This window comes from Harmonia axyridis, chromosome 3 (genome assembly GCF_914767665.1).
Source record: "Harmonia axyridis chromosome 3, icHarAxyr1.1, whole genome shotgun sequence".
Classification (NCBI taxonomy): Eukaryota; Metazoa; Arthropoda; class Insecta; order Coleoptera; family Coccinellidae; genus Harmonia; species Harmonia axyridis.
The window spans coordinates 30,560,093-30,576,780 of NC_059503.1; the positions used below are offsets into that span (position 1 = coordinate 30,560,093).

Genomic DNA, 16,688 nt, shown 5'->3' on the forward strand with positions numbered 1-16,688 from the left:
TTTCGCAACGTTCTAAATATCAAGCCTGTACAAAAAACTACTTTTAAGGTCAAGTAGTTCTTTTGTGAAGTATATAACTCTTTTTCCTTTGATTACAAGGGAAATAAAACTCCAAGGTCACATTGAATGTCTGCATTCGATGTCCTCCTGAGGACTAAGAAACTTTCATTTGAAATAAACATTTTTTTTTGATCCTGGCTCTTCCCAATGATTTTTTTCAGATCTTTTAAAATGGGTCATCCTGTATATATTGATCCTCCTATCTAATGAATACGATCGTGGAATTCTAAGGCTAAAATCATATAATCAAGTATCATGGAACAAATAATTATGAAATTGGGAATAATTACTATGCTGAAATAAAACTGAATACAATATGTTTTACCATTAAGTCCTAGTATTTATAGTAAATGAGTTCTCTCAAAAAATATCATTCTGAAAATGATATGTGAATATGTGAATCATTTTTGCTTTATGACATTTAACGCATGTCTTAAATGTCATTTTTAAGTAATATTTTGTTTAGTATGGTGGTAATTCATAGGTTATACATTTTGAATAACTTTTTTTTGCTCGCAAGTCATTTTTTGATGCTAAATTCAAATATGGTGTAGAATTGAAAAAAATTCCAAATGGTAAAAAACCAATTTTGTGATTTTCTTTGTAGGTTATTTCATTATAATAATAATAATAATAATAATATTAACATTTATTGAATCATTTCTCATACAGTCAACAAACAGAATTATCTGACTGCACTCGTTTTTCAAGGATTTCCCTGAAAAAAAAAATCAAAAACCAAACAACTTCTTTCATATTTCTACTGCTGAAAAAGCAAACTAAACTCGAAATTGATAAAATGTTTCTATATTCTGAACTATCTTTCATACCAAGCACAAATTAAAAAAAATTGTTCATTTTTTTTTGCGATGGCCAAAATTGTGATTTAGGGCTATCAAAACGATCGAGATGGTAATATAAAATTTTTGTAGGTAATTTGAATAACAATTTGACGGCAATCCAGCTCTCTTCATTTGGTCCTCAAGGAGAGTTCGATTTTTCAACAGATTTTTATTTGACAGCCATAAATCAAAATTTTGATAATCGAAGGTCAACCAGTTATTGCTCAAAATGACACCCTGCGTTTTGTTTATGCTTCGAAAACAGGGTATACCTACACTGTGTCCGTATGGAATAAATTCCATTTTAAGAAATAATCCTGAAACACGTCGATTTTTTATTTTGATTTACCGTATTTTAAAATAATAATCTGATATACAGGGTGAATTACTTTCGAGTAATGACGTCACCGTCATCTTTTTTTAAATGGAACACCCCCATTTTGTCTCAATTTTCCGATTACTCTAGCTGAGCTGATTTCAAAAATGTATAACATGTTGATTCCAATTGGTATCGGGTGCACAAAAATTCAATAGTATTGTGTGTGCTCATAAAGTAACGCGTAACATTCTTTATTAGTTAAATTAACAATATTATCAAAAGGACTTATTGTCTAGCGGCAATTGGTTTGAATGTAACACCCTGTAGTTTGTTTCATTTTTAGATTGATAAAAATGAGCTGTTTCCAAACATGTTCGGTACTTGTGATCTTGCAGACAGAATTTAAAAGGAATTATTTCTTATCAATTCAAAAAAAAATATTCGTCTAGTTTTTTGTGAAATGTCATTATTTGTTTATTAATTAATTGGTGTTCAATAACAGTTTAGTACTATAATATTTTTGGTGTTCGTGAATGTTTTAATTATTGCTTAGATTTAATTTATTATTTTTGTCCACCCTGTACCAATTGGAATCAACATTTTTGGAATCAGCGCAGCTAGAGTAATCGGAAAATTGAGACAAAATGGGGGTGTTCCATTTAAAAAAAATGACGGTGACGTCATAACTCGAAAGTAATTCACCCTGTATATTAGATTATTATTGTAAAATACGGAAAATTAAAATAAAAAACCGACGTGTTTCAGGATTATTTCTTGAAATGGTCTGTTTAGCTAAAAATTAATTTGTTCCATATATTACGGATATAGTGTATATACGCCAAAAAGCAAAAATGATTCTCCTGATCTCATCTACTTACCTGTATTATTAGGTATCCAGTTTATGACGACCATAACATGATATTTTTAAATTTTTTATGCCTGTGTTTGAGCACTGTTGAATTCATCACTTGTGAAAAAGAATTCAGCACATATAATGGCGAGCAGTGTATATGAAATTGTTACTATTCAAATTTATATTCCGGTTATAGATCCTGATTCCATACCGTACACGATTGAACAAGAAAAATCTACATAGCGCTTCAAGTCCATCATCATTTAATTATACCTACGATTCAACCGTTCTTCCAACAGTTGATTGTACTGACTTGTATGGTTAATTTTCATTACGTTTGTTCCTATTTTGCATTTAATTATTTTCGTTATTTGAAGAGAACTCTACCAAGGTATGTTTTATTCACATTATAGCTGAGTTGAGTTAATTGATTATGCAAACAATTATTTCGTTATGAGGTTAAATTCTATTAAAATTTGAAGGACAAACAGATATGTTTTGATCATGAACAAAGTTCTTGTGAGAGTGTAAACGAATGTTTCCGTTTGTCGATGAAATTCTTAATCGACCCTTTCCTCTCATCAATAAATAGATTGCTGGAAGTGTTAATGTTTTATTTAGGGAACGTCCACAATAAAACAAGGATTCTGATTACACAGACAATTGAGATAACACCATAACGAAATATAAAATGGATAATAAATTCAATTTTCCTAAGAATTCAACATATGGTTATTCCAAATAGATCCTCTGATCCTTGACCTTATTATATTTTATTATAGTCATAATGTTTACGATGATTTTCTTCAAAATTCTGATAATAAATAGGCCAAGAACTATCTATCATCTGATAATAAATTTGCGCTAAAGTTGCGATCGTGTTATTATTCAACTCGCAGTTTGATATTATACAGTGCTGTTAATAATTGTTTATCTGGTAAGAATTGAAATTCTCCAATAAAATTTAGTTTTTGTTTTATTTTTCAAATTTCACTATAAAAGTTAATGTTCATATCCGAGTTTGATAGTGTTTATCTGGCAGAAATTCAAATCTGCCTTCAAAAATTTAGATTTTGTTTGAGTTTCCCATTCTACAGGGTGTTCCAAATTCGAAGCTCACTGAAAGAATCTCGACAATTATAAGCCTTTGAGAAATAAATCTTCAAGGACCCCCGGTCTTTTTTTCGAAATGATAAGATATCAGAGAGCAGATCATAGATCATAGATTCGTTATTGAATTACAGGGCATTTCTGAAAAATTACTGTTATTATTATTATCTTGGTTTTGTTCAAGATAATCGAAAATTTCTAGAACGTTTTTTTCAGCAATTTTTATGGTCTAAATTATACTCATAACAGATCATAGAAAGTAATTACTGTTTTAGATACATAGAGGAGAGTAGGCTCATTTTGGATGGGACACCCAATATTTTTCAACAGTTTTTTAGCTGCAAATTTGTCGAAAAGCATCTCGTTACCGGTTTACAAAATGTCAAAGATATTGAGTTTTCGACATCATTCTTGAAATGGAATACCTTATACATATATTCTTGAAAAGAGAAAAATTAAGCACTTTCATTCGTTATAGAAATTGTTATGGTTTACATTTAAAACACAAACACAAGTTTGTAGTATAACTGCTGAACTAATGGCAATAAAAATAAATTATAACACCAATGGATTTTATTAAAAAAAAGTGCCTGTAGGATGGTTTAGTTCTATTTTAATAGCACCAATAATAAAGAAGTTATGAGAACTTTTCATTTCACGTCGTTTTCCAGTTTTCTCTTAAAGCTTGAAAACAGTTGAATTTATGAGGTTGCGGTGTCACCAAAATAATTCTCTCAAAAATCTATCCCGAAAATGCGCCATTCATTTTTTTTCTCAAAGGCGTTCTGAGATCCTCTCACTAGACAATGAATTTGAGACACCCGATACATTTTGTTGAATTTAGCATAGATAATAAGTAGTAATAATCCATTAGTGTTAATCTTCAATGTTTCTCCAAACTTTTTTCAAATGAAACAATCGACTTGTCTTCTCTAACTCATCGAAAAAAACTTGTCCACAGTATAGTTATAAGATTTTCCGTTCAGCATCATGTACATGTACATCAGTTTCTTGGTTCTGGCATTCCTTGGATCCGTTTTCTCTCAAAATAATCAAAGGGTACCACCAAATCCTTGTCCTACTGTTTTCGGGTATTATTACGACAATGATGGTTCCATATTTGCTGAAATTCTGGTACCCAACGATGGTTCCAAAGTATTCAAGATGGAAGTGAACACATCTTATATTGGACTTTTCGACGAAAGATCTAGACCGGTAAGGAGTTACTATATCTTCAGAATTTTTCCGCTGGTGACATTCAAAGTCGAGGTTGTATTTGAAACACAACCTCGAGATGTAAAAAAATTGAAACTGAGAAGACAAAATGATAAATGCTAAAAAAAAATGAAGTTAAAGTTTTCCAAAACGTAAAGACCTCAATATTTCTTCCTACAAATTAATGAACAACATTTTGAAAATCTTTTATAGTTGAAAATTTTCATTATTTTCATGTTTCATCGCAACTTCTGCTATCGCATCTATTCAACTATTTTTTCATTTTTCGAAAGTACTAACAAAAAAGGTGAAGTATATGGCATTTTTGAAATTACCTCCAAAACAAGGGTCAATCAACCCCTCTACCCATTTAAGATTTTAGGGGTTGTTTTCATCACGCTCAAAGGTTGATTGATACCAACTGTATAAAATGTCTCTCTAAGTCCCAAAGTGTACTTCCTTATGCATTTTTTCTGATTTTGCATAGGACCAAGATATTAGGGGTGGCACTTTTTCAAATTGACACACTCTCTACCTAATCGTTTGGTCAATTTTTTTTAAAGTTGAATCACCATATTTTCCCCATTAATGACCATCTCTAGAATAAACCAATAAAAATAAATAAATTTATACCTACATTTTGAGCCCGATAACGTATTTGGAATAAGCGTTCTTCAAAAATTAAATTATAACTTCATATTTTAGAGACTCACACTGGACCTGATCACACCCAAAGATTATCTTCTCGAAGCCAGACAGCTCACCTACAAATTAACCTTCACAAAACAAGAAGCTATTCCGAGGATAACACAGATCAAGTTCAATAATAGGATATATTGTAGGGGGCCATCTGAAATGTGTAAGTGACAAAATGAATAAAAATATACAATTCTCTCTCAAAATCTGGATTTTGCAGTGACTAGTGCCGGAGTTACTGATTTATGGGTTTTCAAAGAAACCAGGCTGCAAACATTCACATATTATCCAGGTAGGTGCATCGATTGAAAAGAAGAGGAATTATAAATGAATTTTTTTCAAAAATGATGTTCATTAGGAAAGATATTTTTATGTATTATATATGTATTTATTATTAAAGACCAGCCCTCAAGGCCAGAAGCAACCACAAAACCAACAATACCGCCTTTTATACCACCAAGGACCACAACACAATACCCGTGGCTGAATCCAGCAGGTGAGATCCATTGTAAATTTTCAGCTTGAACTGTAAGATTGACACTCAACATATTTTTTCTTTAAAATTCGACTTGTTATTCAATAAAAAAAATTTTTTATTGATTTCACGAAAAAAATTTATATTGAATTTATTAGTGTGCTGTGTATATTTCAAAGACTTTATGTGAATTTTGTGGTTTTGACATTTTTGCCCCTTGATGATGTTTAGATAACCGAAACGCGACAGGCTTGAATGCATTAAATTTTGTGAAGTTTAAAAACTTTTACTTTCAATTATAATTTAGAAAAATCTTCAGCCTGGAGAAATCTATGATGGTCTCATATTTATTATTTGACGCTCGGTTGAACTTAACCGACGGTCAACTATTCTTTATAATACGGGCTCTGAGTCCTAACTACTGAACAACCGTCTTATACAAGATGTTTCGTTGGGAAACAGAAATACTTAAAAGGTGAATAGACAGCGCTGAGGTGGTTCCAGATATACTATTTAGTTTATCTCTGACTGTCTTTGTTACCGAGATATAGGCGGTTTTATGAATAAAATATATATTTTTGGTCTTCGCTATGTGCCTCTTTTGGTAGAGAATATATTAGGCGTACAACTTTGTTTCTGCCATTTTGCAATAGATGGCTGTAGCGGTAAGTGGTAGTCGAAATGAATAGATCGTAGATGTCTTACAATAAGCTTAGGTATTTGTAAACATAACGCCATCGAAATATTAGTCGATTTGTGTCTGGATCATAAAGTTATACTCGATAAAACATGTCAGCTTACGAGCCAAAGTCTCGTCATTCGCGGGAGGTTTTAATTTTCTTTAATATGAAGAAATCTGCAGCTGAGGCTCATCAAATGCTCTCAAATACCTATGGTGAGTCCGCTATTAGATTTTGATGTCGAATGAAAGAGAGAAGGTTGTCGAAGATGAAGAATTGGAGGCATTACTTGATCAAGACTCATGTCAAACGCAACAAAAATTGGCAGGATCATTGAAATTGACGCAATAAGCCGTACTAGTTGAAGCTGAGAGATGTTGAACGGCAGTTGTTTGTTTGTGAAAAGCTCCATGCAAGGCAAAGATGGAAGTGATTTCTGCATCGCATTGTAACTGGAGACGAAAAATAGGTTCATTACAATAATCATAAGCGCAGAAAATCATGGGGAAATCCCAGCCATGCTTTCAAGTCGACGGCTAAACCGAATATTCATGGTTCCAAGGAAATGCTAAGTATTTGGTGGGACTAGCTCGGCGTAGTGTATTATTAGTTGTTAGAACAGACTGTAACAATCACAGTCAATCGTTATCTTCTTTTTGATAGTGCCAATCCGTTATCGGATATTAGAGACCATTCTGGCTTCTGGAGACCATTCTGGTTATCGAACGCAATAAATGCGTTTGAGCTGATTATTGCAAGACAAACGACCGCAATACAACGAGAGACATGATAAAGTGATTTTACAGGATGACAATTCTAGAACCCATGTTACGAAAGTGGTCAAGACATACTTGGAAACGTTGAAATGGGAAGGCCTATCCCAATCCCTGTATTCTCCAGACGTTGCTCCCACGGACTTTCACTTGTTTCGATCAATGACACACGGCCTTGCTGACCAACACTTCCGGTCTTATGAAGAAGTAAAAAATTGTATCGATTCGTGGATCGCTTCAAAAGATGATCAGTTTTTTTCAACACAGGATTCCTACACTTTCCGAAAGAAAAATGCATCATATAACATCAAACACATGTTATTAGGCTTGATATTTAGAACGTTGCCAAACATAAGCGTACTTTGCGAAACATTAATTTCACTACTTATGACACATTGGGTCAAGTGAGTCTCTAGTACTAGAATAATAACAAATTCATGCTATAAAAACCACCTCAAAAAAAAACCAAAACAGCGAGAACCAAAGCAGTCATAAGAACTTTGAGAATGCTGGACCAAGTTCTTTGAATAAAAAAGAAGACAAAGAGAATAATCTCTAAGGACAAAAAAAAATTACCGGAAAACCGCCAACAATATCAGATGAAGAAAAAAAACACAATATAACAAAACAAATTGAGACAATTTTCATGGAGAATGAATAATGTGTATTGATATAGCGCCTCGATGAACGAAAATTAAAGGGTTTTTTTTCAAGTCAGGAATTCTCACCTAATAATTATTATTTTGTTAATTTTGTATGTTTTGTGTATTGAATAAGTATCTAAAGTTGTGTCTCAATCAACAAACATTGTTTTATTCGCATTTTTGAGGAAGTTATACCTCATTAAACCATAAGGTGTCTCAGTTGCCCCTCCCTCCCCTATTATTGCTAACCATTCTGATTTTTTTCAGAAGAAAACGTGAGACCTGCCCCTCTAATAGATGCTCCACAGAATGACCCAAACTGTGGTATATCAGATAGGACATTGAATTTGATAACGGACGGTATGACTTCTGTTCAAAACGAATTCCCATGGTTGGTTGCCCTATACCAATGGAAAGGATTGAACTACGAATTCAGATGCACAGCGAATTTAGTGGACACAACACATGTAGTCACAGGTAAATATACAGGGTGATTCACCGCGATGGCCTATTAGACGTTTATTGAAAACTTATCCATAATTTTGTGCGGAAACTTTGCATGTTGGGGTTTGAGACAGTAATCTTTCTCCCTAAAATATTTTCAGATCTCTACAATTTCCGGTTATACCGGAAACATACTACTACTTCCTTATTTCAAATGGCACACCTAGTATATTATTGAATCATTAGATAGCCTTTTTGATGACAAATTCAGCTATACATGCCATACCTTAGAGAAAAACTCAACTGTTCATGAGTTAATGGGATTCTTATGAGAAAAATATTTTTGCAGAAAAAAACCTTTTCTATTTACGATTCTGCAAATACGTAGTATTATAAGAATGTTTGCAGTTCAGATCAAAAATGTAAAGGGTGGTTATAAGAAGATCATAAACTTGGACAATTCAGATTCATCAAAACTCAAGATTTTCAAATTAGAACCTATATCCTTTATTATTTCAGTCGATTCTACGTACAAAAATTGTGGGGGTTACTTGACAAATCCTATTCCTGAAATGAATTCTTTAAGAGTAATCGAGGAAGAACTTCAAATGGGGAAAAATCTCAATTTCTAACTGTGTGGAGTATAGTCTATGACTTAGATAACTAAATTTTACATTTCATGAATTAAAACTAATTTTTTGTTGGGACTGTTGAGAAATCCATAAACCCATAATATTTTCAATTACAAAAAATTGATTACAATTCTTGAAATGGCCAATTTAGTTATCGAAACATCGAATTTTAGTTTCTTCCTATGTTTTCCGAAAGTCGCAGATTACTCCACACAGTTAGAAGTAGCGATTTTTCCTCATTTAAAGTTCTTGCTCGATTACTTATTCATTATTTCATTAGTATCATTCGCAAGTATTCATTTTAGGTATAGGGTTTGCATAAGTAACCCCCATACTTTTTATACATAGAATCGACTGAAATAATAAAAAATATTGGTTCTAATTTGAAAATCTTGAGTTTTGATGAATTTGAGTTGTCTAAGTTCATAATCTTCTGATAAACACCCTGTACATTTTTGGTCCAAACCGCGAACAGGTTTACAACTTTTTCTGCAGAAATATTCGAAAAAATGTGAGTTCTCCTCGACAGCATTTTTTTTTATAAGAATCCTATTAACTCATGAATCGTTGAGTTCTACCTAAGGTATGGCATATTGCTGAAATTTTCATCAAAAAAGCTATCTAATGATTATGCTATAATATACTGGGTGTGCCATTTTGAATAAGAAAAAAGTAGTCTGTTTCCGGTATAACCGGAAGTTGTAGAGATCTGAAAATATTTCAGGGAGAAAGATCATTGTCTAAAACTCCAAGATGCAAATTTTCAGCTCCTAATAGGCCATCGCGGTGAATTTATGAATTGAAAAATTTCTGTTAAATATCTATATTTATTCCTTTTGCCCAGAAAATATCCTCATCTCATCTTTAGTTTGAGCAGTTACAATCAGAATCCACATTGATTTAATATTCCGTTCATTCAACTAAAATATTTAATTGAAAGTATTTTTTCAGTTGGAAGCTGCCTCAAACACTTCAAAGCCAATTTGGTCAAAACAGAAGACATACTTCTGGTCTTCGGAAAGTCAAGACTCAGACAGTGGGCTGATGATTCGAACTCTGTAGTTCGTACGGTATCTAAGGTGGAAGTTAATCCAGACTATACACAGTACACCGCACATGGCGATGTAGCAGTTCTCACCCTCAAAAAACCAGTACAGTATTCTAGATTTATCAAACCAATTTGTCTCTGGGGAGACAGTAACACTGACGTGCAACAGTGGACTGGAAGGTATGGCACAGTTGCTGGTTGGGGTAAAGATGATTACCAAGGAGAATTTCTAGTAGATGCTAAGAAGGTGGAGATGCCGATAGTCTCTGAGAACACTTGTTTAATGTCCAATCGGGAATTTTCGAAGCTCATTTCACACAACACTTTCTGTGCTGGTAAGTTTGAATTGAAAATATTTTTATAATATCGTCAGGGTTATGGAACTTTTCCACAGAGAAGAAATAATTCCTTCAATTTGTTTTCCTGGCAACAGTATGACTGTATTGAAGAATTAATTAGTTCATTAATTAGTTGTAGTGCCTTTTCCGTGCAACAAAAATCTTTGAGCTAGAAGATGTAACATAGTCATAATTATGTTAGCTTATTCGACAGAGTAAATCAAAATATTATAATCGTTATCCACTGACTATAATGTCCTAACGAAGGTTAAGTAACACGAAGACGACCAACTGAAGAACTGAGGAGTAGCATAAAGCATTACGAAAGGTATATTATTATACAGGGTTAGAACCTCTGAGGTTAATAGAACTATTTAAATGGGCACTACAGGGATATCGAAAACCGTTAGAAATATAGGGTGGCTTAAATTACAAAAAAGTTGCGTTATTTAGGGATGAGACTGTTGGTGTGAACAGATCTGAAATATATCCAATGGTTCCCAAAATATCTTGAAAAAAACTAAAAATTGAGATTTTTTTTCTGTATAGTTATACAGACTCCTGGATATCTACATCCACCGAGGACTAAAGTGGAATATACAAGCCCAAGGCTTAAATTAAGAAGAAGAAGAAGACTCGATATTTGTGTAGAGTGTGATACATTGTTGGATTCGTAGTTTGTTTCTTAATCACCCCATAAGGAGGACCAATATAGCGTCCATAAGAAAAAAATAACTATCGCGTCTCTGAAACAATAGAAACCAGAAAAAAATCTGACGACACCATTAGAATCGCTATATTAGATAATGGCTTCAAACGTAGGTGCCTCAGACAAGTAGCTCTACGTTAGCATCGCCCTACTATAGTTTCGTCAAATTGTTGAAAAATAGTTTTAGAATAAGCTTCAAAAATGTCTTCAACCTATGGATTTTTTTCATACCATCTAATCTTCAGAAGAATGTTCTATTATTCCTTTGACGCTTTGGTTGCTGACCAATGTCCTAAACTTCTAAACTGTTGCAGAAAACAGCAATATTTGGAAATCGTCGTTTTCAACGATGAATCACGCGATTGCCATATGTTTTATGACTGTAAGAGGAACAGTTTGGTATTTATTAGTGATGGTGGTCCACGATCTCTTTCTTTGATTAGAGACTGTACGATGTGCTTTATGTTGCTAATGTCCTGCAAACCACTTCATTGCCTTATAAAATAATTGATTATGTTAATTAAATGAGCTTACAAAATTCGAAGAAATTCTGTAGCCTCAGGTTACGTTAGGAATCCTTTTTGATGGTTTTTAATGATAGCGAACTAGTTTTATGCAGATTCCCATGATTATTCTAGAAATTAAAAAAATTATCAAATTTTGCGAATTGTTTTCCATAATGACGTCATCAATCTTTATATTTTAGACATTTCAAATGGTAAACGGGCTTTGTATTTACCATTCTCATAACGTTTCTTCAAAGCTTCTCACCCACCCATCACCCATGTTCACTACCTATCCAGTTCTACATATCTGCATAAATACTAGTTTGAAGACCATCGAAAATCATTGCTAATTTTTATAAAAAATGAAAAATACGACTGAGAGTTCTAAACTTACACTAAAATAAATTTTTGTCTGATAAAAGATAAGCATATACATTCAATGTATTTCTTTTTTTTTTCAAGGTGAAAGAAATGGTCGAGGACCTTGTACAGGGGATATAGGATCTCCATTTATGTTGGAAATGAATGGTAAATGGTATCTTAGGGGATTGGTGAGCAAAGCAATTGTTGACAAACATGAATCCCGATGTACTTTGGACGAGTATACAGTTTTTGCGGATGTGGCCAAGTATTCCAAATGGATATCGAGAACTCTGAATAATATACCAATACCAATTTTAAAATAAAAATTCCAAAATAATTTTTTGTTTTATATTCCTTATATACGTTATGTTGTTCAATATAAAAAATCTAGGAAACAACAGGTTTTTGAGCTATCGCGTTTTCGTGGGTATTATCAACACTCTGATGGACGACAGATGAGAACTTTATTGTGCTACAGCACTTGGAAACATCATTGAACACTCTACTAATTCAACTGGTCATCACCTCGTAACTTACTCCACAGAAATCTCTTTTTCCAAGTTTTATACCTGAGTTCCAAACATTAAATAGTGAATTTCTTCTTCCTTTTCTTATTCTCTAAGTTGTATGCATGCGCAATGGTATCATGGAACCTTCACACTAATTAGGGTTGGGGAAAGATACTCTCTATTGTATCATTCTGAGAACCTTAAGAATGAGAAAGTTGCATAAGTACCACGAAAAACCATTGTTACACTAATGCAGGTATAGTATATCCAAAGTCGCTTGGAGGAGGCCAGAATATTTAGATTATACAAGTGTTGTCCAAGTTTACGGAAATTCCTTTGGAACCTGCGAATTTATTGCCTAACAATACTCTGAAATAAACCCCTGCATTTAGTAGATCGAGGTATCCACTTCAAAGGGAAATCTGGCCAAGCGTTTTTATTGACTAGTTCAAATGACTTAGGATATACTATGCATTTATATTAAGTATTGTGACGACAATTTCGGCTAGATACAGACATTATGTCTAATTGCTTTTTGTCGCCACACTTTAGCGTAAATGAATTCAGCAGAATTAATTCGGCAATTCTCCGTCTACAATTCAGATATTCGTTCAGATTTTTCGTAGTTTTCGTAGTGTTTTTCATTGGTTTATTTTCAGGTATGTTATTAGTTTTCATTCAATTTTCTTTAGTTTATTTTGATATCGTATTGGTGACAGCCAATATCCAAAAACTAAACCTCTATAGAGGTGGGAAGTTCTTCTTCCATTTCATTATTCTTCCTCTTCCCTCTTTATCTTCAATAAGCTTGCTCTGTTCCGAATAGGAGATAAAGGATCACTAAATCATTTCTCTCGTACATTCCAGGCATACAAACTCTGGAGTGCTGAACGTACAAACTGTTTCCATTTGCTGACCTAATCCAGAACAATTTCCAGATAAACCACATTCCTGTATAATTTTCATTCAGTCCTGGTTGGCGAATATACCACGATTGGTATGCATCGCACACCTGTAACCATCCCCACTTAGCCATTAAAATAGAACACTCGTATCACTCAGATGTTTTGATTTTCGCACTGATCTACTGGACCATGTGTGTTTTCTGGAATAACGTTGAATATCCTATCTTTCCGAATGCATTTTCCAAACCATATGCATATATGATGATTCATGAAGAGATGAAATCCCATTAGATGAACATATGGTGCATTGACCCTTGTCTCAGGATTGTATTCTGCAAAACTCTGTAGATGGGATTTGCGGCGTATTCTAAAGCCCAGCTTGCGTAAGTTATCACCAAGCGAATGGCGAATTTGTGAAAAAGAAGCTTATTAAATGAATTCACACATCGTTATTAACAATTCCAGTAATTTAAAAATTCTACGAATTCCTCTATTGGAAGTTTAAGTCTTGAGATGGCTTTTCGCAGATACTTCGTTGCTGTTTTGGCACACCACGAATTATTTTTAAATTATTCATTTCTGACCTCTGAACAGTTGTACTGGCAAGAATAGCAGTATCGTCAGCATAAAGTGCCGTTTTCGGAGTGTCGGATACATATGTAAAGAAAAAACGATGACAATGGACTTGTCCTTAATCATGACTAAAAACCAGAAAATTTGGTAATAATCATCTTTTTAATCTCAAATATACCTTAATTCATAAACCTTTTTCATTTTCGATTCTGCAAATAGGTAGTATTATAACACTGTTTGCGGTTTGGACCAAAAATCTACAGGGTGTTATCAGAATTAAAATTAAATTATTAATTATGAATAATCAAAAATTAATTATTTTTAATTATTATTATTAATTATATTAAATAAAACTAAAATTCGATGTTTCAATTAATTGTTAGTTGGGATTGTTGAGAAATCCATAAACCAATACAATTCTCAGTACAAATATAAAATTATTTATATTTTATTTATTTTATACTCAAATGTACAAAAATTCCGCACTAATAGGTCTAAGATACAAATCGAAGGTAGTTCCAAGTGACAACGCAAACGCATCTATCATTATATCTACTGTCATAAAATTTGACAAGTTGGGGTTAATGTTACATAAGGAATTGGCAACTGGATTCTTGGTGAAAATAAGAAAATGAATAATTGCTTGAAATTATTGTCTCTCACGAATAGGGGTAATCAAAACCTGATCAATATATATACCAAATTTATGGAAATTTAATTCCACTATCTAAATAATTCAGCTAATCCTACTTTGTGATCAACAAATATAATTATTCTGTTCTAGGTCTTCAAGTAAATCGCCCTTGTTTGATCGCCAGCAAACGCTTCAAAAGCACAAATGAAAATGCATACATAAACGTCAGTAAAGATGATCCCAGTATGGATCTCAAAGATATGAATGGTATATCTATTTTTCAATTAGTTCCTAATTATTCAATGGAATATTGTAGATAGAGCTGCTCAGACTATATTCATCACTGAACTATTAAGGGGATTGGCAGTAACATTGGCCCATATATTCAAAGAGCCTGCCACTATTAATTATCCATTTGAGAAAGGACCTTTGAGTCCAAGGTTTAGAGGAGAGCATGCTTTGAGAAGATATCCATCTGGAGAGGAAAGATGTATTGCCTGCAAGCTATGTGAGGCTATTTGCCCAGCACAGGTAAATACTAAATAAATTATTTTTGATAGTGCATTTCTGCAATTAAATTCTTTAGGCAATTACTATTGAAGCAGAAGAAAGAGCTGATGGTTCCAGAAGAACAACACGTTATGATATCGATATGACAAAATGTATTTACTGTGGATTCTGTCAAGAAGCATGTCCAGTAGATGCTATAGTTGAAGGTCCTAACTTTGAATATTCAACAGAATCACATGAAGAATTGCTGTATAATAAAGAAAAATTACTCAATAATGGTGATAAATGGGAGTCAGAGATAGCAGCAAACATATATTCTGATCATCTATATAGATAAAATAAAAACCAACTATTAGTATCCCTTATATGATTCTTCTGTAAGCAAATGTTCACTTGTTGCACTCAAATGTTCTAGACAATTTGAAATACAAAAGGATTATTATAATGCATGTGACCTAAATATATGTACTTCACGAAAGTTGTTGATTCTGTTCTTATAAATTTTAGATGTTCTCGTTAAGTTAGATTACCAATTACATACGATGCCTAGATTTCATAATAGCTTTTGCATAAAAGATCACAAATTTCAATATCTATATCCAAAAAAAAAGGAAAAAAATAATTAGGATATATCCTCAAGGAAAAGTGCTAACAGTAGAACGATCCCCTCGTTACCCATTGTGCATTATGAATATATATGAGGTTTATATATAAATATATATTTTCTTTTTGAGATAGAGCAGTACAAAAAAATAACTTCAAACAAGAAAGCATGTATAAATAAAATCTCATTATTATTAGCAGAGGAAATGTAAATGAGGCATCATACATTTCAACCTCTCCGAAAACTTTGTCTCCCTATATAGGTGTAGTGATTGCTTTGTGTATGTGTACATAATAAGCTGACATTTATATAAAATGAAAATCAGTGAGTGTCAGATGGTTAATATCCATATCTTCTTATACCTTCACCTAAAAAGTGTTGTCAAATTAGGGAGTTGAGCTCTCTAAAGAAACGGTTCATTCAAAACCAAAGTTACATTGGCCAATTGCTATTTTACCGATTCTTTCAGTTGAATTCATTATATTCTGAATACTTTATTTGATGCAAAATATCATAACATTTTATATAAGTGAATAATTGGATTGACAACAAAAAAAGCGAAAAGATATTAATTGAATCTGTACCTTATTCACGTATACTAAGGGTGAATCGAAAATATCTATGGAGTTCCAATACGCCTTTTGAAAAAGCATAAGATAATCTACAGTTATCCGTTTTTTTTAATTGGACTGAGACTCTTTATATGAGTAGAAATGTATTCAATACATTTATATTTTCCTGGTTGTTAATAGAGGTGACCCTTTTTTCTATATTGATGTAACAGTTTTAAAAGAATTTAAGTTTTTTTCATTTTTATAAAACTGGTTTCCAGTTGTAAATATAGAGAAAAGATCATTTCTAACACTGAGTTGACGACTGGAATTCAAATATAAGTATTCAAAAAATTCATAATTTCCTGATTCTGAAACTCTGTATGAGAGAAACGTGTTTTTTTCATTTGATTTTTCCCACTAAATCTCTGAATACAACCTCACCATCACAATTAGTCAAAACAAAAAATAAATGTTCACCTTATGTATATTCGTTCCTTCGAAAATTTATTTATTCTTTAATAAACCAGTAACGTATTTGAGCGCTCGTCCCGAATGTTTCGCATTTTGAACAGGGAAGGTCTAAAACGATAAGGTTCGACTCACTTTAAATGATTCAAAAACACCCTTTCGAAATTTTATTTTGCTGATATCACATATTCGATCAGGATCGAGATAAAATTGTGCATGTAAAT

At 32.7% G+C, this 16,688-nt stretch overlaps 2 protein-coding genes across 6 annotated transcripts in view; both read left to right on the forward strand.

The window, feature by feature from the left end:
* Positions 1-12,044, forward strand: part of LOC123675143 (venom protease-like) — a 34,847-nt gene extending 22,803 nt beyond the window's left edge. Inside the window, exons 1-8 of one of the 5 annotated variants that reach the window (XM_045610421.1) lie at positions 2,335-2,465; positions 4,146-4,399; positions 5,105-5,258; positions 5,316-5,387; positions 5,496-5,591; positions 7,935-8,144; positions 9,695-10,126; positions 11,807-12,044. In XM_045610421.1, coding sequence (XP_045466377.1) covers positions 4,175-4,399; positions 5,105-5,258; positions 5,316-5,387; positions 5,496-5,591; positions 7,935-8,144; positions 9,695-10,126; positions 11,807-12,030 — 1,413 coding nt within the window. In that variant the 5' untranslated portion in view covers positions 2,335-2,465; positions 4,146-4,174 and the 3' untranslated portion in view covers positions 12,031-12,044. Of the gene's footprint in view, positions 1-2,334; positions 2,466-2,855; positions 3,012-4,145; positions 4,400-5,104; positions 5,259-5,315; positions 5,388-5,495; positions 5,592-7,934; positions 8,145-9,694; positions 10,127-11,806 lie in introns of those variants that run through there. The other 4 variants (XM_045610418.1, XM_045610419.1, XM_045610422.1 and 1 more) reach the window with 4 other exon arrangements.
* A 2,181-nt stretch (positions 12,045-14,225) lies between these two features.
* On the forward strand, positions 14,226-15,316 carry LOC123675144 (NADH-ubiquinone oxidoreductase subunit 8). Its single transcript, XM_045610423.1, has 4 exons — positions 14,226-14,365; positions 14,479-14,595; positions 14,645-14,859; positions 14,915-15,316. Exons 1-4 carry the CDS (start codon positions 14,326-14,328, stop codon positions 15,173-15,175), a joined length of 633 nt encoding a protein of 210 aa, XP_045466379.1. The 5' UTR covers positions 14,226-14,325; the 3' UTR covers positions 15,176-15,316.
* Positions 15,317-16,688: the final 1,372 nt, after the last annotated feature.

What these genes read in the sequence shown, in the direction of transcription:
- LOC123675144 (XM_045610423.1), top strand. Translation starts at nt 14,326, where the DNA reads ATGAATAATTGCTTGAAATTATTGTCTCTCACGAATAGGG. An exon ending in ATTGTCTCTCACGAATAGGG is followed by an intron (nt 14,366 to 14,478) that starts GTAATCAAAACC and finishes ATTCTGTTCTAG; the next exon opens with GTCTTCAAGTAAATCGCCCT. An exon ending in GGATCTCAAAGATATGAATG is followed by an intron (nt 14,596 to 14,644) that starts GTATATCTATTT and finishes GGAATATTGTAG; the next exon opens with ATAGAGCTGCTCAGACTATA.